Genomic DNA, 26,784 nt, shown 5'->3' with positions numbered 1-26,784 from the left:
ATTAAAAAAGGGAATTTGATATTCTCAGTATGCTGTTTCTTTAAGAATAGTAAATATATTTTTTGTCAGTGAAAGCTGCTGTGGGTTAGGTGTGTGTGTGGGTATTGTATTTATAGATTATTTATATATATATATATATATATATATATATACACACACACACACATATACATACACACACACAGTATTACAAAAAAACGCAACATTGGTGCAAATTATAATTAAACAAGGAAAGCTGAGCGAAGTCCTCGTGATACCCTCGGGTGATTCCTGCTGTGGCGTTGAGATTCAGTTGCTGTGGGCTTTTCAGGAATTTTCCTGTGTACAAATTGATAAAACATCTAAACATTTTGCTTTCTGGAACATATTGCACATCTTTACATACAAATTAACCCAAAGTGTGAAAACTAAGGACACAAAACCACGTTTATAATACACTGTCTTGGACATGCTGTATTATTCAAATGAAGAAAACTACAATTAAAGAAGTTGGATAAATTAGTAAAATGTAGCTTTTAAAATGTTAGTCACACGGTGAATTCAAAGTGTTGACAAATGTCCCATTACTGCAAGACCACCTACACATGCAATTTCTTTCTGGTCCTTTACGATTTACTTCAGCGATTAAGGTTGGCAGGCAAGATGCCAGTCTTTGTGCCACAGTTTGTCTTTTAGACGGTTGTAGCATTGTAGGTCCTTCACTGCTCAAGTTCATCTCAGTTCAACACTCAAGCAGTGCCATGCGGTTAAAATCCTTTTTGAACACTTGAGGAGAGTCCTTGTGCTCCGAGCCCACCAGTGGTAGGTCTTTGTGGAGTCATTCTAATTTAGGTGAAGTTGGTTGGTGGGCCGCGGGTCTTCCACACCTTGCAGTAGTTCATTTACACTTTCACTGGATGCTTCAGTTTGGTCGAATCTTTGGTGTTGTTCTGGCTGTCAATTAGCACCAGCGGGGACGACTGATGGTTCTCAATGATGTCTGCTACACTATTAAAACGCTAAAACATAAATAAAAAAAACAATTTTTAGCATTAATTGGCAGTCATATGGACTCGCACATGAAGCATTCAACAGTAATGTCTGCTGCATGTGCACATGCAGCCAATGAGTTGCACCATCATGCTTCTTTCTCATCTAGGTCACAGGAATGCCATTACACCATTTGCACTTTAAGCAATCGTCATTGCTCCACTGTGACTGTCGGCTGAAGTTGCTGAAGGGGGATTAAACTCCACCGGCTGGACTGGGTCTCAAAGACACTAAGAAGGTCAAGATTGGTTTGTGAGAAGAACCTTTTAAGAAAGACTGAATTCAACTGAACAGATCTTCTTTTTCCATAGCTCATACTCTGCTGACCTGGAATCCATGTAGTAGATCCATCTAATAGATCCAGTAGATCCTCTCTAGGCTTTCTGTAGCACCTTTTTAAATATGAAGACCAAAAGGTGATTTTGAACGTGCGTGGAGAACTCACTTTCTGAGGTGAATGTCCGGTAGCTAGTGATTGTGTCCCAAAACTACACCCTGGGCTAACAAATATTTCTTTTTTTCCAACCTGCTTTTTCCATCACAGGCTTTTAAAGCATCTGGTAGAAAGGTTAATCCAGCCCTGGATGGGAGGCCAGACCACTGCAGTGCATCTTCACGCACAGACACCCACCTTCATACTAAGTTATTCTTTCCCACTTAACCAAATCTGGGAAGAAAGCCAGGGAGAGTAGGCCGAGTGCATAAAGGTAGTGACTGGTCTTGAATTAACTGCTGGTCCCTGAGCTGTGAGGTAACCGTGCTATCTGGTCTTCCAATATCCCACCCAATCAGAATCTATGCCAATATAAAATGTGTTTTAAAAGATCTGGAGGTAGCAGTTTTGAGCATTACAAAGCTTCTCTTCCTACATGTTTAATGATTAAAGAATGATATTGTAAATACCCAATTTAAGAAAAAGTCTCACCTCTTCTCCAGTTTTTTCCTTTCCGAGAGCATACTGATGAGATGACTGAATACACCGAACTGGAATGTTATACACTTTTCCTTTATAGAAGACTACTAAAGTGTACGGTTGTTTAGCATCCTGTCCTGAGCTTTTTCTCACAAGGAATGATCCATCCTTTAAAAGAAAGTGGGGGGGGGGAAAAAACAAGTTTTTGTCACGTTTAAAATCTTAGAATGCAGTTTAATTTTTTTTCCACCGCCGTCACTGGTGTTCAGGGAGTCCTTGCCAGTTCCTTTACTGGAATCACCAAGTGATTTGTAACACAGTAAAAAAAATACCTTATTCAGTTTAACAAGGGCCTCCTCCGCGATCTTGCGGTCACTTGAACTGGCGTACCAATTCTTGCCGTAAACTCCAGCCTCCTAAAAATTGAGAAGGAAAACACAAATGAAGGAAATCCGGAGACTTTACCAAATGCTTCAGTCATTATGTAAACGTGACGAACTGTAAATTACTGTATATTAAAAACAGAAAAAGACAACACCACATCAACATAATGGATATACCCGTCTGTCCTCACTGCAGTTCTAATATACCTTCCTTCTATGCAGTTAGTGCAAAAATGCAAGTACTGTACATGCACTTAATTTTACACAATCTCAGTAACTGGCTGAAAACGAGCACATAAAGTGTAGCAGACATTCCTGCATTGCTGTTCTCCTTTACAATCTGAAGTTGTGTGGGATAAAGGTTCTTTTCATAAATGTACTTTATTTCCCCACATTTTCCAGACGTTTTATGCACAAACAAAATCTTACGCAGCTCTAGAATACCTGAGTGTTGAAAATGTCCACAAAAAAACAGAAACGTAACCTTATAGTAACGTATCCTTTGAATTGTGTGTTCAACCGAGTAGCATTTGCCCTTTTTAGGTCCCACTTCACCACTCAATTTATATTACAGAGTAGACAAAAAAGTAGAACGTTACTGAAATGAAGTTTTACCGCTGCTTGTACCATCAGAAGACATATGGAGGTCTCAGTTCAGCTATCCTTAATCCCGATTACTCAAGAGGTTCTCATCCATTTTGAAATTCATGACCGCAAGCGGCCCTCTTGCCTACTCAAATGGGCACACCCAGATACCAATGAGCATCAGAGTGTTAAAACTAGGCCTGCACTCCCCTCTCCCAGAACTCTCGCTGCTGTGCCTACACCTGCAACCTCTCGGCAAGTCGGCAGCATGGCAGGCAAACATTTCACACGTCCACTGGGGCCTAACAAGGCATCCTTTTCCATGTCAAGTCATGAAGGACGTGCCAAAAATCCCACACCAACATGACTAAAGAAGCCCCAAACAATGCTCTTCACTGGAAATTGGATCAAAAGACAGTGGCAGTCTACATAACACTAACACTGGACTTTACGTGAACACTTTGGTTCAAGTATTTTTTATCATTGAAAGGATAAAATCTAAAAAACAGGCAGTTTAGTGCTTTGTCAAATTTAATCGCTGCTGCTTAGCAATCTCGGTCATAAATGTGACAAATAAATGGCAAGCCTTTACAAACCTTTGAACTCAAACTGCCTATGTAGAGTGCTCTGATGCAATATCATGTTTAATCCTCCTTGTTCAATTGTAACTGTGCATTAGAGCACGCGAGAGTAGGAGGGAGACGGAGCCACGGCGTCATTGAAAGTCACAAAGACAGGACACTACTCAAAAAAATCAAAAACTCGAGCGCCTCTAAATGAACCAAGGACAGCTCTTTTGGGCCACTGGTTCTTAGTCTTGTCTGCCTCATGTCCATATATCAGCTAATGATCCTATTTATATAATCCTTTCGTTGATCAACAAACAAGTGAGCTTCAAATATTTATCTAAGCGCTCAGAATTCCAGCACACAGAAAAGGGCTTAGAAAATAAAGTGGAAACCTGACCAGAGTGTCTCATTAATGACTGGCTTTGCCAAACCTGGGGCTATTTATGAAGTAATTAATAATTCAGCCACACACATCCTCCTTTCAAAATGGTCTGCTGTGTCACTCAAACTTGGAAATGAGTAGCAGGATGCTATTTGGCAAACGTTCTCGGTTGGTAGTTATGTAGCAAAATCAAATGAACAGTGGACTTTGATTAAAAAGAAAGAGTAATGAGATTAAAAAAAAACAGTAAAAATGTTGCTACTACAAAAGGTAATAAATAAGAACATACCCTAATAAGTGAACAAACAAAATGCACCTATAATGACCCGCCTTTGAAATAGTGCAGTGGGGCATCACCTGATACGTCGAGGCAGAACAGGGAAATCATGCAATTTGTGAATATGAAAAAAAATGCTTCTTTTGTTGGAGCATCGAGGAAGACGGGACTTTAATAACAGGTTCAGGAGAAATGTCAGTTATCTGCAGCCCTTTTATGTAACGTATGATTGTTATTGTGTGTCTGAATCATTTTTTCTCTACTATAAACAGAACTGGTTATTAAATTTAAAGGATGAGCTCGGTATTTTTCAAGTCAGTTACATCCTTACAGTCATGGTACATACTGTATTAATGTGCCACATTAAATTGTATTCTAAAATGAAACATTTTGCATACATTTTAGAAAAAAAATACCCAGCCTACACTTGCATTTATAATGGGAGGTTGAGGGTACTTGGGTTACAATGTGAAAATAAATAGCTTAAAACTTACCAAATATGTCCATTTTGAGGCAGAAAAGGTTTTAATATAAGAGTATTTGTTTGCCACATTTTAAAAGCATGCTTGTGACAGTAAAAGTAAGCTGGAAGAAAGACATTTTGTCAAAGATTCTTGATACTATTTTACTCTTATAAAGATACACTCTTGCTCACAATGGGCTTTATGGGCAATGTTTTGGCACAGCCACAACCCTCCAAAGCTGCAAGGAGCAAATTATGCTACTTTTGTCTCTGCAATTCCATTTCTTCAAAGATTATTTTCTGCCATGGCTTGTAGCTACAAGTCAGATGTGCACTCAAATCACAAGATTATGTTTACCTAAATGTAATTTTGCCAATTACAATCGGTGTTGTTATTTTGAACGGCCTATGGGGCGAGATTCATGCCGAGAAGCAATGTGAACAATAACAATAAATCTGAACTGATTACACTGCCTTGATTTTTTTATTTTAAATAAAAGCCTTTGATATTTAAAAGAGCCAAATTGCCGTCTGTAGCGCAAACATGATAGATAAAACAAAAAAAAAAAAACAACCCGAGAAAATGAAAATGACAGAGTGTCTGACTGAGTCAAACCACAATGAAACAGACTGAAGTGCCACAAACCAATTACAGAACTTTATGGCGTATGCCGAGTCTCTCTTGTTGAGGATATGGTAACAAAAGAATGGAGGACAATGTATCTGAGTGCGTAAACACAATGACACTAACAGATACCAACAGTCCATAAATTCCTGCAGATTTGAACGCTGAAAGGCAGGACTGACAGCTCTGCCTGTGCAACATCTGTACTGCACTTCAATGTGATTAAAGCTAAATGTACTGTATGCCTATATTGTCTGTTCAGTTCTTGTTACTTAAATCGCACACTACACCAGTGCTCAACCGTTCTCTCGCTAGACCACCGAAGTATACGTGTGTGCACTATGGTACCAGAGACAACAGACAATATCGCTCAAAATAATCCAGTATTTTTTTTTGTCCTCTAATAAGCTGTTGTATAGTGAAGGACTCAGAGATTGTAAGAGGGACTTTCTTTTCCAGTGATTATTGTCTGCTTGCCTACAGAACAAAGACAGCAGTTCACACCTGGGTAGCAACATTCAATGTCAGTTGTCGCACGGGGAGACAACTTTTTGAGGTGAACCCACACTCCTGGCCATTTCAAGATGCCGCAGAGGAAGACTAGCAGTGAGGTGAAGTGTATGGCTATTCTTTTAAATGGAGGACTCTCACAACGATGTTTTGCTTTATGTCTTTTTTGTTCCTAAAACCACCTGTATAAACGGTTTTGCAATATATGTACAATCTCAAGATGTGAATTAATACTCAAATACATTTTTGCCTTGACAATTTAACTTACTCGGTAAGTTTCATATTGGGACCTCGGTACCCTTTACCTCCATTATAAAACAGCAGCAGGCTATGCATTTTTTAAACTTCATTAAAGATGCTTTACGACACATTTTTATGTAGCAAACTAAATATACACCATGATTGTGAAGATGTAACCTCAACTTCAAAAATACTGAACTTGTCCTTTAAGCAGACTTGTCCACCTTACAGTTCATCATTCATAAAAACAATCCATCAAGAAGCATCGTCCCAACAAATCATTCAGTTCATGCGTCTGGCTCATTCTCACTCTCCATGGAGATTGTTAGTTTTCCCCAGTAATTTATTAGGTTACGGGCATCAAACTCACATCCTAGATGGCTGCAGATTTTCATTCCAGCCACTTTCTTAATTAGTACCCAGTTGTTCTTGCTATTGGAACTTACTTATTTTGTCCAACGACCCAGGGGTCTCAAACCTACTTCTTGAAACCACCAATTTCACTCCAGCCAGTTTGTATATTAGAGGCCATCTCCTACCTGGAGACAGCTATTTAATTCTGTGGCCTCTTACTGGTCTCATTCTGCCAGACCTGACACAAACTGCTGATTTGTATTTATTTATTTTTTTTTTTTTAAGGGCAGCAACTTTATGGACCATAACAAATTGATATTTCTCAGACCTTCACTTTATGGGTAACATGATGGGGAGAAGGATACAAATGGGATCAAATTATCTTGTCATCTGTTGGCTTCCTTTACATCTCACTTGGTTTCTGGTTATGTAGGTGAAAGAGAACAATAAAGAGCCTTGATCTTAAAAGGAGATTCAAGTAAGATGAAGGCCAATGAATTAGCAGCACAAATTGGTCAGTAATGAAGAAAGTGGCCAGGACGAAAACCTGCAGTTGCTGCAGCCTTCCAGGTTTTAAATCTGGCACCCCTGTATTAAGTGCTGTGCAACTTCTTACAGTCAACTATGATATTATATATAAACACATCGCTAATAAAAATGATTGTGGAAATTTGTATATATCTTGCAAATTCTATTATAATGCAGTGTAGTAATGAAATGTTTATGTACTGAAATAATTTTGTTTCTTATCTATGGTGACAGATATAAATAGGATAATAAAATAATAACTAGCCCTGTAGCTTACACTTTCAGCCTTGAGTAAGTGAAACATTAATTTTTGAGTAATAAAGGCTCCTTTGCTGAAAGACTAAATGCTGTATTACCACGCTTATCTATCACAATGTTGTCTGCTTAAAGGGAAACTTGAAAAGTCAGACTTCTATTTACCATATCTGTAGAGCTTGCACCATTTCCTGGGAAGTTATTTTGCTTTAATACATAAGAATTCTCTGCAAAGACAAAAAACAAAGTTTTAAAGGCCAAATGTTGCTTGCATGTATAGACTACGAGCAAAATCCACAAAGTCCTGCCAGTAAAAGGAACAAAGTCTGTTAAGATAATGAGTTATGAATCATAGACTGGGTTTAGACTCTTTTTAAGCAGTATCTTGATGATGCATTAAAATCATGAAAAAAAGATTCTGTTCTTCAGTTTTATCATCTCCTTGAAGTATTTATTAGTATACAAGTACATCACCTGGTGTGTGAACATCTTCTACAGGCAGCTTCAACTGAATTCTTTTGCGGTAAGAATTTTGCCATAACCATCCCAAACGTTTTCATAGGCACTACAAAAATGCATCTATTACTCATTTATTCTGATGTAACAAGACCTTCACAAACATTTCTTTTTGGTCTTCATAACACTTATAAAACATCAGTAGACAGGTTATTCATCTCTGTGCAGTGTGGCATATTGATATGTCATAACACTTATAAAACATCAGTAGACAGGTTATTCATCTCTGTGCAGTGTGGCATATTGATATGATGGTAAATGACTTGCTAATGTGAAGGATTCACAGGCCTTATACTTAAAGTATGCAATACCCAGAGACATATGTTTCACCTAAGGTACCTCTTCTCCTCCCAAAGTGAACTTATTTTAGTAAGTCACATTGCACAAGTGAACAGCCACTTTTCCTGCACCTTTATAAGGTCATCAGCAACAAAAGTCATCTGTTAAGAGTCAATGAGTAATAAATGCATTTTTGCAGTACCTAAACTAAAGTGTTACCAGCAATATTACGTATTTTTGGGAGCCACATTATATCGTAAGCAGTGTTTACTTTCAGACAGGTGACGATGCTTTGTAGTCACATATTGTACGTGAGCGGATGGGGAAAACTGGGTTTCTTTATAAGGCTTTCAATTCACATTTGAGCCAAATTCTGCAACCAGAATTAAATATTGAGCCTAATTCAGAAATGGGAGACAAACTGAACATGAGAGTGGGTAGAGACGTAGTGTTAATTTAAAAGGTTTATGTTGTACAAGAAGTCTAAAGGATGTGCACTTTGTAGCAAGGCTACTCATGTTACATGTGCAGCAGCATCGAACTGTTGATACAGTAGTTTGGTGCCAGTAAGCAATTACTTAAGGCCATTTAATTGAGGAGCATAGAGAAAAATGTGTTGCCCTATATTACATTGCTTGCTTGGTGCAACTGTAAACTTCTCAACTCACCCAAATATAACAAAGTGTGAAAAATATGTCCTATTTAAATTTAAAGAGAAAGTGTCAAAAACGTCTTTAAAATTTGGAGTTTATTAAAGGTGTCCTTATAAGTAAGCCTGCTGGGCCTCTGTTAATGCTCTAGAAGCTTCAGTATCTTTGTATAAGAATATAATTGATTATCTGACTCCACGGTTCTCCAGATCAATTAATAAATCAATGTTAACTTTTATAGCACCTTTCATATGCAAAATGCAGCTCAAAGTGTTTTACATATAGAATGAGGCTGAAAAAGAAACAAAACAGAAGCAAAAATGGTAGGCAATTTGAGACACAGTCAAAAGACACTAAGACTAAGATAATGGGAGCCCCAGAAAAAAAAAATAAAATGAAAATAAATTAAAATTTAACTAAAAAGCCAGATGTGTCTTTAATAGGAAGGAAGTGATTCAGCTTGTGTATTGCTGGTAGTGCACTGCTTAGTTTTGGTGCAATGTAACTAAATGCTGCCTTTTACTTTACCACACCCGTCGTAATGCATTGCTACTCGTATAAAAGTAATAAATAAGGTGTGTTTAGTGCAGCCAGAAAGGCCATGCTGTAATGCACAGACATATATAAAATTAAAGCATCAGACAATATTTTGTTTTATGTTGATTAGAACATCATATATTGTACTTCCATTTAAACACAATGGCTTTGATTTGTTCATTTATTAACTTACTTGTTAGGGAAGAAGTATGTTGCTTTGGTTGTGGAATCCTTAAAGAAGAAGAAAAAAAAAAAAAAACAGTACATTAAAAAATGTGCAATTACTATTAAAGAAAATACTATTAAAGAAAAGTGACATACTTTGGGTGGGTGGGAAGTGACAATGCAGGTTTTTGTTCTGGAGAGAAAAAAAACAAAACAAAATACATTTAAAGTGCCGTTTTTCACTTTGTAAATAACTAGACAAACCTTTAGTAAAGATTTGTGGTTTCAATTGAAAACACTCTAATGAAGAACCCGCGAGATTTAATGATTGCAGCAGATTGGTGTTTTAAAAATAAAAATGAGCTTTTTTGAATATCACTTTTTTGCCCTTTCCAGAAATGTACTTTCAACAAGTTTGTTTTTCACCTGACTAAAATATATTGTTTCATTTGGTACAAAACTTGGGCTTGGTATTTTATTAATATTCTTCCCCATTTCATTACATTGTCATCAACAGGTTATTGTCCATACAGGATTGCAACATCTTGGGGGCAAAAAACAACAATCAAGCCAGCATTGCCCAGTCTGTCAGAAAGCACATTTCACACTCCTATCCACACTCACTCATTCACTTATAGCAGACTAGTGGGATAAGGAAGGCCTAAGGCAGGCCCAGTCTTGGATGGGATGGCAGTACACTGCTATGACCGGATTTTGTACAGTAATATCAATTTGCTTTATGGGAATCAAGTCCATGAGTGAATTTCCAATTATTGGAAGTAAGGGTAAAGGTCAACTCAAGAGTTGTCTTCTGCTTTGGATTTTGCAATTTTAACAGACGCTGCTGTATATCTGTTACTGCAAGGAATGAACAAGGAAGCAAGTGATCAGAGGGGGAATGTAATGAGGTGAAAGGAATGATTCTAAAGTTTGGTACTTTATTTTTTTTTTTTTGTGGTGAATACTCATTTGCAGTCTTGTGTCGTTATCAGCCACGAAAATGTTATTGGAAACTCAATGAATTTAAAGGCAATTAACAATCAGGCCTGATAAAAACCAGCGCTGCCAGATACTTATCCAACTCATTTTGGTTAGTCTATCATTCTGGAATGAGTTACAAAACCATTTCCAAGACAAATGTGCTCAACCACACAACAGTCTGGCCCATATTACCCAAATGAAGAAACATTCACACAGCCATTCTCCTGCTAAGTGAATTTCATAAAATCTCAACTACAAATCTGCAAGCTTTCTTTGACTCTACTAATCCTGACCAACAAAGGGTGTTCAATAATTTATCTACCATAGTATTGTGTACTTGTGTGAGAACTTGCCAGTAGTGATGAAGATAAGTCTTGGCATACCACACATGCAATTTCAGGTAATTTCATAACAAGCCTTTAGAGAGAGGGGATGGCAAACACTTCTACCTGCATCATTCCATCATTAAATTCCCTACAAAAGAAGGGAAGAAACCAAAGGAAATCCATGAGGATTTGAGAGGTTGAATGTTGTGTATGTTGATGATGCATGGGCCAAGCAATCTGAATGTGGTTGGGAGTTGACTGAAGATGAACCGCACATGGGGCATCCCATGGAGGCATCTTCAGCAGAAATTTGCCAAGACATGGAGGCTATGATGATGAAAGACTGTCATGTTAAATTTAATGTGACAGTCAATGAACCAGGCATCTCAGCTGGCAGAGTTTCAAAAATCACCCATAATTACTGTGTGAAGTCAAAGATCAGTTCCTGATGGGTTCCCCAAATGCTGACAATGGATCAAGGAGGTATGTTGTCAGGAATTCAGTGACAAGAACTTGGAACTTCTTAGAGACAATCCCACCGATTTTTTTTCCCTCAGACATTGCTAATGTGGATGAAACATGGGTTCACCACCAAGACCCTAAAATTAAACAAGAGTCCAAGAGAAGCATAAGGGGACTTCAACACGAAAGAAATTTTGTTTGCAGCAGTCGACAGGAAAAGTTATGGCAAAAGCTTTTTAACATTTATAAGTATTTCTGCTTTTGCTATAGATTTAAAAGCTTAACTCTCTTTTGTTGATTTCATTATACTTTGCCCTTTCTCTGTGCAGTTTTCCCCCCTTCATTGTATCTTAATAATGACAACTTAAAACGAGCAGAGCAGACACCCAGGCAAACAACACTGAATAATCAAAGGCTGCAGCAACTTTAGAGTCAGGCCCACTAATTAGTAAATAATGGATTAATTAAACAATTAAAACACCTTGAAAAGTAGAATGAAAATCGAGATGAAAATACTGTTAAAAAGAAAAAAAAAATACATTATTCCTATATAACTGCTTGGTACATTTTAATATATATATACTGATTGTTGTAGTTTTTTTTTTTTTTTTAGCAAACTTATTTGTTTTCTAATTAATATATTGTTCCCTAAACACAGAACTTGGGACATATCAGTTCACTTAATTAGCCCAGGAGTTCAATTAAAAACAGAAGCTGGACCGACGTTGAGAACCCCTGCCTTAGAGAATTCTGAAATCCTGAACATAGCCCCCATATAACATTATCGTTCCAGGACTAAAGTGGTTCAAGTTCTGTTTTTAGACTTCCAGACTAGGGCGTGCTTTTTAAATTAGGGATACGTTTGGTTTCTGTGTGGCTTATAGTAGTGCTACTGTATGTTTTTTTGTAGTGTGGTGACCAGACCCGCACACGGCTCTCTAGAAAGGGTATAAATAGCATATCACACTGAGCGTAAGCTCCCTTATGTTATATTTTAACAGTTTTAACAATATAAGCTAAAAGTTTACTTTCCCACCTAGAGTATAAGAAAGCTCTGTCTATTCAACCCTAAAAATTCTTACAAATCAGCGTTACCCATCTTGAATTTATAGTTAATGTTCCTTTGCAACTGGCACTTTAAACTCTTGCACATCAAACTATAGTTCATTTCCAGATCACTAAATCGACTTTGTAATATTTGATATTTTTTATCATTTTGCTGTCTCCTCAGTATTTTCTATACCTGCGATATTAGCATATTCTGACAGTTTCATAAGTTTACTAACTGTACAAGAATTAATGTCATTAATATACTGTAAATTTAAAAGATTAACAGTCCAACCACAGATCCATTGGGGACTCCATTGAAGACCTCCACAAATATAATGCAGTCTCCTTTTTATCTGTATGGTTCAGCTCTTCATCTACCTATTAATCAATAACAGATCTAGTTTTGTAAGTTACTTCTCATACCAGTTTCTTCAAGTTTCATCATTAATCTTTTGATTTGTAATTAAAAACCAGTGAAAATGTGTGTATAGTAATGGAAACTATCATTATGAATAAATTAAAAGTCTATGTAATATCCACTGTGAGTTTATGAAGATAAATTATGGCAAATAGATCCTTTAGACTTTTTTAAATGGGTAACTGGAGTGACAGACAAAAGCAAAGCATATGACATCATTTCCTAGGACTTTCAAGACACCTTTAATACAAATCAAAACAAAAAATCCTACAGACTGGAAGATATCAAATATTCTCCCATTATATAAAAGTGGTGATCAAGCTGATCCAAGTGACTATAGTCCAATGAACCTACATTTTTTCCCACAGTTTAATGAAAAAAATTTACATTTAAATAAACTCAGGTGTTGAACCCTGAAAGTACACCTTATGAGAAGGATGCAAGTGTCATCCAGACAGCATAAGGAACTGATTAAGCCCTAACAGAATGTTAGATTACATACGTGGTTAAGGGAGGTTATTGTTAAGCTTATAAAATGCGCTAGTGAGGCCTCATTTGAAGCACTTTCTACAGTTGTGGTCTCCACATTTCTATATCATTAAAAAGACATTGCGGCACTGGAAACAGTGCAGAAAAGAGTGACTAGACTGATTCCAGAACAGCAAGGTATGAGTTATAAGGAGAAATTGAAAGAATTAAATCTTGTCAATTTCAGCAAATGGAGATTAAGAAGTGACATGATTGAACTATGCACAATTACAAAGGGATGCAAGCTTTCGTTTTAAAATTTGTACTTTAAAGAAAACAAGGAGAAACAGATGGAAACCTAAGGTTAAATTATGCACATTCAGTGTGTTAGAACTTTTTTTTTTCACATGGAGAAACAGTCACATAACATTTATTAGGACCCTCAAAACATGATTTAAATCACGTTTACCACATTTCTTCAAAAAGAGTTAAACAAGCTTTAAATGGATTGGCTCAACAGTCAAAACTGTTCTAATATTCTGGAAAGAAAAAGGATTTGCAAGGATGAGTGACCAAAATGACTTAATACAGTTACAGAATGATTTATAGCTATTGTAAATATCTGATTTGCAGCTATTGGACCTAAAGTGCTAAATACAACAGGCAATTCATTTTCCACACAGGAAACAGAGTATTGCAAAACTTTAATCAAACAAGTAGGAAGGTTTTGTGTTATTTATTCATTCACTTTCCATTTTGTATAGTATTGGGCAATATTTTAACATCTGGTAGCATTCAATGTAATAAAGTATGCGGAAGATTAGTCAGGAAGCACTATACATTATGAAACGTTTTACAACAAAAATGTTAGAAATTTTAAAGGATCTGCTAAATAATGTTCTGTACAAGACTATGTAACCATTTTTCTCTTTAATACCTGCAACTGCTTGTTTTAAATGCCTTTAGGGCAGCTGTGGACAGTTCAGTGGCATAGTGATTGCCTCACAGCTCCATGATTTTGTATGTTCTCTTAGTTATTACTGTCATCATTTCTTCTCACATCTCGAACACATACATATTATTTAACTGGTAGCTGTAAAATGTGTATAAAACAGAATTTGTGAATTACTGTGCTCTGCAAGCTCTACACCCCAGTATCATGTTGTAGGCAAGGTCAGGTTAGGATGGGGAGCATGCACTGGTACAGCATGTTGTCGTACCCACCACACAACTAAACAACTCGGGATCCTGGTAGGCAACCCCCCAGGTAGTCCAGTCCCACCCTCCAGAAATGACCACCTATCTGGCACAGCCAAGTGTTACGTGGGCATCTCCTTGGCCTGGTCTAGCCTCTTGGGTCCTCAGAATGAGGATCCTGCGAGCCAGATCACCCTCTGGGATTCGTGCCATATGGGCGTACTGTCATAACTGACGTTCCCTCACAATGCAGGTGATGTGCCTCATTCGGGACTTCATGAGCAACCACTCATACGACACTAAGTCAAACAAGTGGTACTCAGGAATTCTCCAAAGAGACACAGTACCGAAGGAATCCAGTCTTTGTCTCGTGTCACTGGATAGCGTCCATGTCTCACAACCACACAGCAAGACAGGAAGCACCAGGACTCTAAAGACTTGGACCTTCGTCCTTTTGCATAGATATCGGGAGCGGCACACACCCCATTCCAGCGACCTCATGACCCCCATTGCTCTCCCAATCAGTCTACTGACTTCATAAAAGGGAAAGTCACCAGAGACATGTCACTGCCAAGGTAAGTAAACCTCTCGACAAGGTCAACACACTCTTCGCAAGACATACACACTGCTAATGGTTGTGCCCAAGGGGCCATTAAAGGCCTGGACCTTGGTTTTTATCCAGGACACTCGCAAGCCCAGACACTCTGACTCCTCGCTTAGTCTCTCAAGAGCCCCATCAGAGCCTCCATTGACTCCATGAAGATCACAGGATCATCAGCAAAGTCAAGATCAGTGAATCTTTCTCCACCAACAGATGCCACACAGCTGCTGGACCCCATGTCCTTGCCCAACACCCAGTCCATGCAAGCATTGAACAGAGCAGGAGCGATAGAACACCCCTGATGAATTCCAGAATCAACTGGGAAAAACGCAGAGGTTCTGCCTCCACCCTGCACAGCACTCACAGTACCAGTGTAATGGCCGGCCATGATATCCAGCATCCTTGAAGGGATCCCGCAAAGTCTCAGAAAATGTAGAAATCTGGTCAGTCATCGGTCAGTCATTGTCCAACCCACTATATCCAAACACAGGGTCATGGGGGTCTGCTGGAGCCAATCCCAGGAAGCACAGGGCGCAAGGCTGGAGCAAATCCCGGGCAGGACACACACACCCCCAAAACACCAAGCACACACTAGGGACAATTTTAGGATTGCCAATGCACCTAACCTGCATGTCTTTGTACTGTGGGAAGAAAACCTGAGCACCCGGAGGAAACCCAGTAAATGTAATTTTTCTTTTCAAACAAAATTTTAAAAATTGAGCTTGGCACTCAAATTAAAAAAAATGCCTTCATCAAATTAATAAGAATATAAATACTAAAACTCAACAGTCCAAATAAAAATTATAGAATACCTTTCAGACAAAAGAAAAAAAAAATATATATATATAGTTGAAACATACTTTACCTTTATTTGGAAGTATATTGGGTCGAGGGAGAAAATTTGGCTTCTGCAATGTCAAAGAGGTAAAACTAATGAGAATAAAGTTACTTTTAGGAAGCCTAATATCCTAGGCTAGACTCCTAGAGTAAAACGTGAAGCATGAGCATCTCTACCAATGAGCATGATGAGCAAAATGATCTTTTTCCTTGGTTTAAATTTTTTTCTGTTGCCATTTTCCTCAAGGGTATGATTAAGGCTTCCCAATGCTACTTTTTATTTTTATAACAAGATAAATACTGTAATATTAATGAAAAAGGTATAAAGTAAGCCTTTTAATATTAGAACAGGCTGTACTTAGTGACCTAGTTAGGAGCATGTGAGGAGCAAAAACACATTGTATATAAGAGAAAGATATGCAAATACTGGTCAGACTAGATTAACTGTATTTGCTTTTTATTATATTTCTTAATTCTATCTTATTGCTTACCACATTTTATGCCTAACTTTCTTTATGACATAATATTTATGTAATACATGAAGCCGATTCTGATTGATGCAGTAGTTGCTAGTGGTTTAGAATCTGTTCTGTAAACGGTGCATTAGGCAACATACTTGTAGCTGTAAATATCTACTGACAGCAAACATTACACCAAAAATGCTGGCACAAACACAGCAACATGAAGCACCATTCAGATCATTGTTCACAATGCAGACAGACACTGCAGCAGGCACCTGACTGCACTCTATCTCCTGGTGTGCCCATATTTATTGCATCACGTATTTTAATGATATACTGTAATTCATATTTCCTCATCTATTGTCTGGGTTTGAGATGCAAATTAAAGTAATAATTAAGCTACTTATATGATGTGCTGTTAATTTCTGCTTATATATACTATAAATTAATCTTCACATTTCCAGGTAGAGAACCCAGCATGAGCATTGGCAATGACTTTCAAGATATAAACATGGTTTGTAATAAATGTTTGTTACAAGATGCCGAGTTGAATATCATTGTTTTACAGGACTATTGGCGAAGGCTGAAAATTTTACATAAGGAATTAAATGGTAACAACTGTGTGTTTTAAGAACATAACACATATGATGCAATATTCGGCTGGGCTTGCGATTTGCTTAAGCATGAGATTAAAAACTGTTTGTCCTTACCAATATATCCTCTTTACTTTTTAAACTGCTGCTTTGTTGATGCTCCTAATTTGAATATTATATAGCATATTAATATTACACCAAATTCTGTTACAGAATAAAACAACAACATTTTGTAACACGTTTATTCCATTCATACTGCTGTTGGGGTCCTCAACTAGCACTCAAATCTTTGACTTTCCAGTAATCATTCCAAGACATTGTGAAATTAAAAAGAGCAACTGAACCTTCTAATTTAAAACTAGCATTCCTATAGCTCCTCTAGTGTAAGGTGTAATTGTCACTGCACCATTTACTGCAAAAGGCTCACTCCTTAACTTTCTAATATTCTCCCTCAACTTAAATTTGCCATTTGCAGTGACATGCTGCTCAGCGACATCTGTGTAACAGGAATGCATCTATTGCCAGTCTGCCCTTTCCTGGCCTCACAATGGTCCAAAATAAGTGACATCATGGTATGCTAGCTGAAGAAAGAGGATAACACATAACGTTTGTTACATTATCTACTGAATATTTTATATACAGTTTATATATTTTATATACAAATCTACATTTAATAATTATGAATCCATTTTAGTGTTTTTTTTATTATTATCTGGCATTTAAATGTTGCAAAAAATGTAGTGTTCACAATTTAATACTTACAGGTTTTGTTGGTATTGCTGGTTTCCTCCTGAAAAAAATTGACATTTGGATAAAAAGTTAGTGTGTGTTTCGACTGTAGAACTCAAAGTCAAAGATCTCCATATAGATAAAACAACAACATTTACTTATATAGCACATTTTCATACAAAAAGTAGCTCAAAGTGCTTTACATAATGAAGAAAAGAAAAATAAACGACAAAATAAGAAATTAAAATAAGACAACATTAGTTAACATAGAAAAGGAGTAAGGTCCGATGGCCAGGGTGGACAGAAAAAACAAACAAAAAAAAAACAAAAAAACAAACACGGCCTGAGAAAAAAAAAAATAATATATAAAACAACATATCATAAACAAATGCAATTAATTACTGATGGTAATGAATTATAAACATTTTTCTAAGGTATTTTCTTAATAAAATTGTTCACATAACAGATTTTCAGATTATATCACTCTTGTTCATTAACTTACGTTTCTCTTGGTTGTGGTATTGGTTTACTGAATCCATTAGCTGTACTGTGACCTTTAAATGTGGACAAAGTATCAGTTATTTCTTGAAATACATAACTTCCTGGAAAATTAATTTAATTATTTTTTACTTTGCTATACATATGGACTCTAAAATGTATAGTCAATATGGTAGAAAGCTTAAAAGAATGTACACACAGAAACAGGCCATTTAGATTTTTGGTTTATAGCAACCAAGTCAACTTGCGCAGCTGATGCACCCACCACAAAATCCTGTATGCTCTCCTCATTAAAATACTTAGGCAGACTTTGTAAGTTGACAAAAGTTTTATTTGCAGTGTCATAATAATATATGATCTCCCATCCTCTCTGATACTACAAATTGCTAGCTTGTTTGCTTCCTGTTTGTTTTGTACATTTCATTTTGCCAAGTACACATTCAAACTTGTAGAGTTTATAAGCTATTGCATCACTTTGAATTGCTTTTTATAAAAAAGGACTGTTGTAAAGATATATTTGTATTGTGTGCCTGTAACAATATAGTCATATTTTCATGTTACTAAAGTTGAAATGGGAAAGGTTGTATAAGGTTTTGCTTTATGTATAACTAGCCAATAGAATAATTTAAAATATATTTGATCTATTTTGCCCTACATGTACCTTCTCTGCTTTTCCTTTGTATCCTAGTATGTCTGAACCTCTTGACTGGCACACCCTTTTTAGTGTGCATTCCCATAAAGCTTGATTTTCAGACTATCATTTTGAGGAGTCTTGCTCACCTCTTTTCTACTTTGATATTTTCTATCTTTAAAACCAACTCTCAGCGTTGCCTACTACACCTTCACTCCTCCTTGTCCGTCACACTTCCTCTTGATTGCGTCACCAAAGTCAAACTGACTAATCAGATTGCTCTGAGGTGCCAGACACGCACAGACCTTAGTGTTTTATAATGTAGTAAATGGATAATTTCCAATGGAGATTATATAATGCATATTATATTATGATGTTAATGTTTCCTCAGCACCAAAAGATGTCTTATTTTGTATAAAACCCTACTTTTGTAACTATTCAAAACAGCAGCCTGTTTATTTATTTTTTACTGAAATGCTATATTAGCTTACCGTTCCTTTTTCACTATATTAAGCTGTTCATGACTGCACTGATGTAAAACAAACTATGCTGTACACTATTTGCTGCAAAGTTGAAAAATATAAAACCACTGAATTTAAATGAATTCATATAAGTTGCCCCCTTACATGCTCCCGATTCTTTTCCAGTATGTCAACATAGAGACTCTTGTTATTTTTGCACTAAAATGATGTCTACACAACTATTAATTTTTTCCCCTTAGGCAAAAATGTAATGAATGCTAATTTCAATATATTAAAAATTAAATAAAAACATATGAACCCTACTTTATTTTGGACATATACTATGTATTGGAACGGGCGGCACGGTGGCACAGTGGTAGCGCTGCTGCCTCGCAGTTAGGAGACCCGGGTTCGCTTCCTGGGTCCTCCCTGCGTGGAGTTTGCATGTTCTCCCCGTGTCTGCGTGGGTTTCCTCCGGGCGCTCCGGTTTCCTCCCACAATCCAAAGACATGCAGGTTAGGTGGATTGGCGATTCTAAATTGGCCCTAGTGTGTGCTTGGTGTGTGGGTGTGTTTGTGTGCGTCCTGCGGTGGATTGGCACCCTGCCCAGGATTGGTTCCTGCCTTGTGCCCTGTGTTGGCTGGGATTGGCTCCAGCAGACCCCCGTGACCCTATTCGGATTCAGCGGGTTAGACAATGGATGGCTGGATGGACTATGTATTGGATATGTATTATAGAAAACTAATTAAAATTTTTTGCACTTTAATTGCTTCTATTATTTTGTAAGGCAAAAAAATCCATTGAAACCACATACACAGAACTGAATCACAAGAAAAGCCATTCAAAAGTAAAATTGTGTTTTGAAAAACTACACAGTTAAAGGAAAAAACTGAAAATCTGGAAAGTAACTGGAATGTCTATTGAGTGTTATTTATATGCACAAAATGTGGAAACAAGAATAAGTTTTGATTTACATGGATTAGTGTAGTGAAATATATATATATATATACTGCTCAAAAGAGGGGCAACAATGAGATGACCCCCAAAACAGGAATGGTTTAACAGGTGGAGGCCACTGACATTTTTCCCTCCTCATCTTTTCTGACTGTTTCTTCACTAGTTTTGCATTTGGCTACAGTCAGTGTCACTACTGGTAGCTTGAGGCGATACCTGGACCCTACAGAGGTTGCACAGGTAGTCCAACTTCTCCAGGATGGCACATCAATACGTGTCATTGCCAGAAGGTTTGCTGTGTCTCCCTGCACAGTCTCAAGGGCATGGAGGAGATTCTAGGAGACAAGCAGTTACTCTAGGAGAGCTGGAGAGGGCCATAGAAGGTCCATAGCCCATCAGCAGGACCAGTATCTGGCTCCTTTGGGCAAGGAAGAACAGGATGAGCACTGCCAGAGCCCTACAAAATGACCTCCAGCAGGCCACTGGTGTGAATGTCTCTGACCAAACAATCAGAAACAGGCTTCGTGAGGGTTGCCTGAGGGCCCAAATGTCTACTGCGCCCTGTGCTCACTGCACAGCACCGGAGAGCTCAATTGGCATTTGCCATAGAATACCAGAATTGGCAGGTCCACCACTGGCGTCCTGTGCTTTTCACAGATGAGAGCAGGTTCACCCTGAGTATATGTGAAAGACGTGAAAGGGTCAGGAGAAGCCGTGGAGAATATTATGCTGCCTGTAACATCGTTTAGCATGACTGGTTTGGTGGTGGGTCAGTGATGATCTTGGAGGCATATCCATGGAGCGACTCACAGACCTCTACAGGCTAGACAACGGCATCTTGACTGCCATTAGGTATCAGGATGAAATCCTTGGACCCATTGTCAGATCCTACGCTGGTGCAGTAGGTCCTGGTTTCCTCCTTATGCACGATAATGCCCGGCCTGATGTGGCAAGAGTATGCAGGCAGTACCTGGAGGATGAAGGAATTGAAACAATTGAATGGCCTTCACGATCCCCTGACTTAAACCCAATAGAACATCTGTGGGACATTATGTTTCGGTCCATTAGGCGCCACCAGGTTGCTCCTCAGACTGTACAACAGCTCAGGGATGCCCTCATACAGATCTGGGAGGAAATGCCACAAGACACCATCCGTCGTCTCATTAGGAGAATGCCCCGACGTTGTCAAGCATGCATACAAGCTCGTGGGGGCCACACAAGATACTGAAAAGCATTTTGAGTAGCAGAAATGAAGTTTTTGAAAAAATGGACTAGCCTGCCACATCTTCATTTCACTCTGATTTTAGGGTGTCTACACAATTGAGCCCTCTGTAGGCAGAAAACTTTTATTTCCATTAAAAGACTTGGCATCCTTTTGTTCCTAAGACATTGCCCTGTCGTTATTTGTATAGATATCCAACTTCATATTGAGATCTGATGTATCTAATGTGTTTCTTTAAAGTGTTCCTTTAATTTTTGTGAGCAGTATATATTATATATATATATATATATTTTGTCTTGCACGCGCGAATAGGGGACAGCGGACGGACCTTAAAACACTTCGGAAGACGTTCACCGGCAGGGAGTGGCGGGGTACTAACCTTTCTCCTTTGCTTTCTTCCAGGAAAAAAGACGCTCCGCCACCATAAGCCTTCCCGCAGTACTCTACTTCCGCCCTTCCTCCGCCATCTATCCTGACGTCATCAGTCCCATCCTCCCTCACGGTTCCTTCCCAGTATTCCTCCACTTCCGGCTCCTCCCTTATAAAATGGCGTCGCGCAAATGAACCCTTTGTGTTTATATTTTGACCTGTTTTGTTTTTTGAATTGTGGATTATTCTGCAATATACGGGCCGGAAACCTATATATATATATATATATATATATATATATATATATATATATATATATATATATATATATATATATATATATATATATATATATATATATATATATATATATATATATATATATATATATATATATATATATATATATATATACCCGCTGGTTATTACCCGTATATATATATATTTTTTTATATATATAAAAATGGAACTAAATTGAAAAGCTGAAACTGTCACACTAGAAACCAGATATTTAAAAACTGTATGTCAGAAGAATATCATTAGTTAAAGTGAATTAATATGAATAATTCTACTATATGCTACATTGGTATTTTTTAATTTTAAATCATTTAGTCAGTGAGTAAATTATTATGGGTTATTATCTATATTTATATTATATTGTACTCATATTCTTCTTATTATTATAGCTTCTACACAAGATATATAATGCACAAAAAGGCACATAGGATGTCTTTATAATCAAGATGGGCCTACTGGCATAACCATATTAGAACATGCCTAAAAACAACCAAATAAATTGAATCTTACTGTCATCAGGATCGCAGACTTCATATTCTTGATCATCTGTGGGCTCCTAAAGTACAAGTTTGGTTTTGTTATTGTCTGTTTTTCTATCCATCCCAACATTTGACCAGCTTCAGCTTCATGAATTATAAAATCAAAGCTATTTTAATATAAAACTTCTTTTTAGGGAAGCTATGCAATACAAAGATCTCTGCTGACGACAATGTATTATTAGGACATTGTCCTTCAGTACTGCACCAAAGTAATTTTTCAAAGCCTATGAAAAGCAGTATACTGTATTTAACACAGGAAGGCATCTGTGTGAAAGCAAGTAATTTTTTAAGTTTTCAGAAAGAATCAGTGTTTAGAGTTATTAAAATATTTCAGCAGAAGCAATGATTTTTAAAGTTACACAGTGTACAAATGTAAACCTTGGATTACTTTTTGAAGCATTGTTTAATTTATAAAGGGATATTAAAATTTGACATAACTGACAAACAAGTGTAATGTTCCCCCTCAATATTTACAAACTGTTAGCAAGCACAAGGGTCAAAATAAGTATAACAAATAGGATACCTACAGGTACAGGAGCTTTTTTTATTCCATGAAATGGTTGTCTAAAAAAAATACAAATAAATAAATAAGTGTTTAAAAATGCAAATTGTAAATTTCTCTTGGTATAACTTCCAGGATGCATGTGGTCTTGAAATCAGTGGCTACATGGTATGTATGAAGGAAACCTTGCTTAAACACTCCCCTTGTTTATTAAATATTGCGTGTAAATGAACCTCGTAGTATGATTTTATTTTCTCTTAAGAGACATTTTTCAGTAGATGTAAAGATGATAAGGCTGTATTTGGTAACTTAGCCAGGATAACAAAGTATGCAGACACTGTGGTAACATTAAAACATGCAGCCATTACAAAGCTAAAGTAGATACCTGTACTCCATGCTTTAGGTATTCAAAACTGAAAGCTTTCACCATGCCACAAAATGTATGACCCATATCGTCAGTGCAAAATATTCCTGCGTTTAAGAGAAGGAATTTTTCCTTTATTTTATTTTTAAATAGGGCAGCTTTTGCTTGCAGAATGTAGTTATTGGCAAGGCAGTGTGTTTTATTGATTATGGTGTCTAAACAGTGTGAGAAATACTCTATTATAATCAGGGCCTCCTGTTAGTTCTTTAGTGTTAGCCAAATACTGACGTCTTACTCTGACGCCAAAAAATATGCAATAAATAAGCCACAGAGAGTTCTCTCACTTAGTATATGCATATCCTAAGTAGATGAGTGTCCTCATTAATGAATCAGCAATCTGCAACAAAAGCCATGCCACCTTGTACTTGTATCCAGTGCCATGCAGAACAGCCACTTTTCATGACAGAGACACACTAAACACAGAGTGTACAACACTCGGCATCATGCTGCAGCTCTAGTTAGTCAAAAGCACATAAGTCAAAATAAGGTTATTTCAAGAGTATGGCATTGAACACTGTTGATACCACAGCACCAGCAATTTCCAATTTTCAAAGCATCACCTCATACCTAGGCAAGCATTAATGGCTTCATGGAGAACCCATTTATATATTTTTCTCTAAAAAGCTCTGTCTGCTGCAACTCAATCGCCCCACCCAGCATGTGAAGCTCTTGCGGACCGCTGCCTTTCTAAAAGTCTGGGAAAAGCTGTCTGCTGACTACTACATTCTTCTAAATACCAGTAATGAAGATGGAGTGATTTCTAACACCATACCATTTTTTTAAAAATGTATTTTCCGGGAACCCCAAAGTTTTGATTTTCAGGCTTTCAGGAGGACTAAAGCATTTTTAGTGTGGTCATTGACACCCTGGGATTTCTGTATTTTGCACTTCTTTCTAAATTTGTTATATGGGGACATAATGACATTTTGACCGTGGAAGATAACCACAGCAACTTAATATCCTGTCCAGTTTGCTCAGGATGATTCTAAGCATCCAAAAAAAAAAAAAAAGTGTTTTTAGCAAGTCAAGGCAAAACGGAGTAAAAAATAACTATAATTTATTTTTTTTCCTTTTTTACACAGCCACAAAACTGTTATTTGCTGTATGTAGTCTTGCAAAACATATCTGCCTATAGTAAGAGACAATACTATAAATTTAAAATATGGCCTACTAAAGTAGATCATTGCCGAAAAAAAAAAAAAGGTCCTCATATTAAAGTACATTGTTCATGCAGGAAGCGACAATGAAGCAGATCTGTGAGGGAGCATAAGTATTTCCAAAGGATGCAGTGCATAAGCTGTTCTGTGAGGAAGAAAACAATGAATCAGTTATAAAGATCAAGTGGATGCTATAATTTAGCTGCAAAGTTTTTGTTTTGCTTAATGCTCTTATGAATGGCAACTCACATACTTTCAGCAGCATCAGTATTACATTTCTCAGATATGTTTATCTAGTGGTTGCATGGTGGCAAAGAGGTTACTTGTGCTGGCTGTCACCTCTAGTAAGTTGGGATGAAACCAACGTAGGGTCACCATCTATACTGTAGATATTCCAATTTTCCCCTCATATCCCAGAGATATTTTTGTTAAGTTGTCTGGCATATTGACCAATCAAGGTGGGCGAGTGTGGGTGCCGGAGCGAGTTTCTACTCCAATGTTGCTTCCTCCCTTGTGTCTCACACTTCCAGGGTGGCCTGTAACTCTAAAATTTAAATTCAAGTTTAACACATGGATAGATTGATTTTTAAAATTACTTTTATAACATTAAGCCAAAACAAATTGTTTGAAATAATCTGTTAACAATCCAGCTTTTACATTTTACTAGACATTTCACTGCTACCACTGATTAATCTTTTTGCATTGTTTTTAAGGTTTTGTTGCGTTATTTTCTGTGGTGAACAGTTTGTGCTACAAAGCCAATTTACAGGGGAGACTTTCTCATAATAGTAACCTTTAAATCAAGTTTGTACTGCATATTAACGGTATAGAAATATACATTAACACATTGCTTATGATCATGTATCACTTCTTTTCCCAAGACTAGGCAAATGTTTAAATTTATTATTTTACAACTTACAAGCCTTTTTATGTTCCCATTTAAACTATTTTTTTTTTTAAATAAAAGTACACTGTTTAGGTCACAATTAAAAGTTCTGTTTATATGCTTTATACACTGTATTATTAAAGCTGCAACATGGTGGCACAATGGCTGTGGCCTCATGCAGCCTTTGTCCTGGGTTGGAAATTCTGCACTTGGCTGCTGTCTATGTGGAGTTTGTATGGTCAGCCCTTAACAATGTGTTGTTTTCTTTCCTTTTACGTCCCAAAAATCTGCACGAAGTTACATTTTTATTCTAAACTGGTTCTGTGTAGATGTTTAGGAGTGTGGGCCCTGTGCACTGGCACCTCTCCCAGGGTGGAATCCTGCCTTTGCAGTGACTGCTGCCAAAATAGGTTCTACCCCTCTGCTTGATTTGAGAATGTTAGGCCATCCTGGAGACTTGAATAATAACATGATCTATGCTGAAATGATTCTGAGACAGAACTTTTTTTGTGAATCTTTCTTAAAAGAAAAGCTAAAAACAAATAAAAACCACATATCATACTGTACCTATTTTCCACTTTTGGGAGTAAACATGGAATAGTTTTGGGAGGAGACTTGTTTTTCCTTGAAAGATATAAAAATCATTTAATGTCAGAATTAATTAAATATATTGACATTTGTATTATGTTCTGCTAATGTAGATACAATTATACTTTTAAAGTATACTTTAAAGCAAAGTATGAAAAAGACAATCCAAATTATTAAAAACACAAAAGTTCAGTATAAATACAGCATCATAAATGCAACTTGTTTTTACTTTTTAAACCTAATTGTTTATAATAAGCTACAGTGAAGAGTGCAACTTTAAAATCTGATATTTAATACCAATTTTTAGTGCGCACGAGTATCATGACTCGATTCATCTTACAGCATTATTAGAATTAACAATACAAAATACACAACAAATTTGTTTGCAGCTTGCACCCAATATATATAATTTATGTTGGTTTCTGTTCCTATGTAGTGCATTTACATTTTATAGCATTTATTTAACAATTCAATACAAAAATTCTACATTTATTTGCCCTGTCTGTCAATAGCGCTTTCACAGTTAACGAGAACTATTGATGTGGATTTTTTTTAAAGTTGTATTTACCTACATAAAATGGGCAAAATTGTGGTGATGACAGAGCAAGTTAAAGAGTAAGAGTATCAGTCTTATTGGGTTCTCATTTTAGAATAAAGGAAGGTTTTGTTCAGAAATGAGGCAAATCATTGAAGAGATTTTCCTCAATATGTGCACTACTGAGAGTATTGTCAAATTCTGGGAAAATTGCTCAACTTTTTAACATTGAGCTACTTTTATATTTAAAAAAAATCTTCAGAATGTATAAAAGAAAAAAAAGCTTAGATGTTCTATCATGTTCCTTCCATACCCATTAAAATACAAGAATACTTTTA

General features: G+C 36.9%; 1 protein-coding gene across 7 annotated transcripts in view; it reads right to left on the bottom strand.

The window, feature by feature from the left end:
- Positions 1-127: 127 nt before the first annotated feature.
- blnk (B cell linker) overlaps positions 128-26,784 on the bottom strand; it is a 206,046-nt gene continuing 179,389 nt past the window's right edge. For 3 of the 7 annotated variants that reach the window (XM_039770696.1, XM_039770714.1, XM_039770721.1), the window contains 13 exons: positions 25,891-25,947; positions 22,882-22,918; positions 22,326-22,371; positions 17,886-17,937; positions 17,417-17,444; positions 16,772-16,816; positions 15,629-15,671; positions 9,417-9,453; positions 9,289-9,326; positions 7,279-7,340; positions 2,275-2,358; positions 1,955-2,110; positions 129-998 (listed from right to left, as the gene is read on the bottom strand). In XM_039770696.1, the coding sequence (XP_039626630.1) occupies positions 882-998; positions 1,955-2,110; positions 2,275-2,358; positions 7,279-7,340; positions 9,289-9,326; positions 9,417-9,453; positions 15,629-15,671; positions 16,772-16,816; positions 17,417-17,444; positions 17,886-17,937; positions 22,326-22,371; positions 22,882-22,918; positions 25,891-25,947 (802 nt within the window). In that variant the 3' untranslated portion in view covers positions 129-881. Of the gene's footprint in view, positions 999-1,954; positions 2,111-2,274; positions 2,359-7,278; positions 7,341-9,288; positions 9,327-9,416; positions 9,454-15,628; positions 15,672-16,771; positions 16,817-17,416; positions 17,445-17,885; positions 17,938-22,325; positions 22,372-22,881; positions 22,919-25,890; positions 25,948-26,784 lie in introns of all 7 variants that reach the window. The other 4 variants (XM_039770729.1, XM_039770737.1, XM_039770745.1 and 1 more) reach the window with 2 other exon arrangements.

Source organism: Polypterus senegalus, chromosome 1 (genome assembly GCF_016835505.1).
Source record: "Polypterus senegalus isolate Bchr_013 chromosome 1, ASM1683550v1, whole genome shotgun sequence".
Classification (NCBI taxonomy): Eukaryota; Metazoa; Chordata; class Cladistia; order Polypteriformes; family Polypteridae; genus Polypterus; species Polypterus senegalus.
Note: the sequence above shows the minus strand (reverse complement) of the source record. Positions and strands in the feature narration are given on the sequence as shown.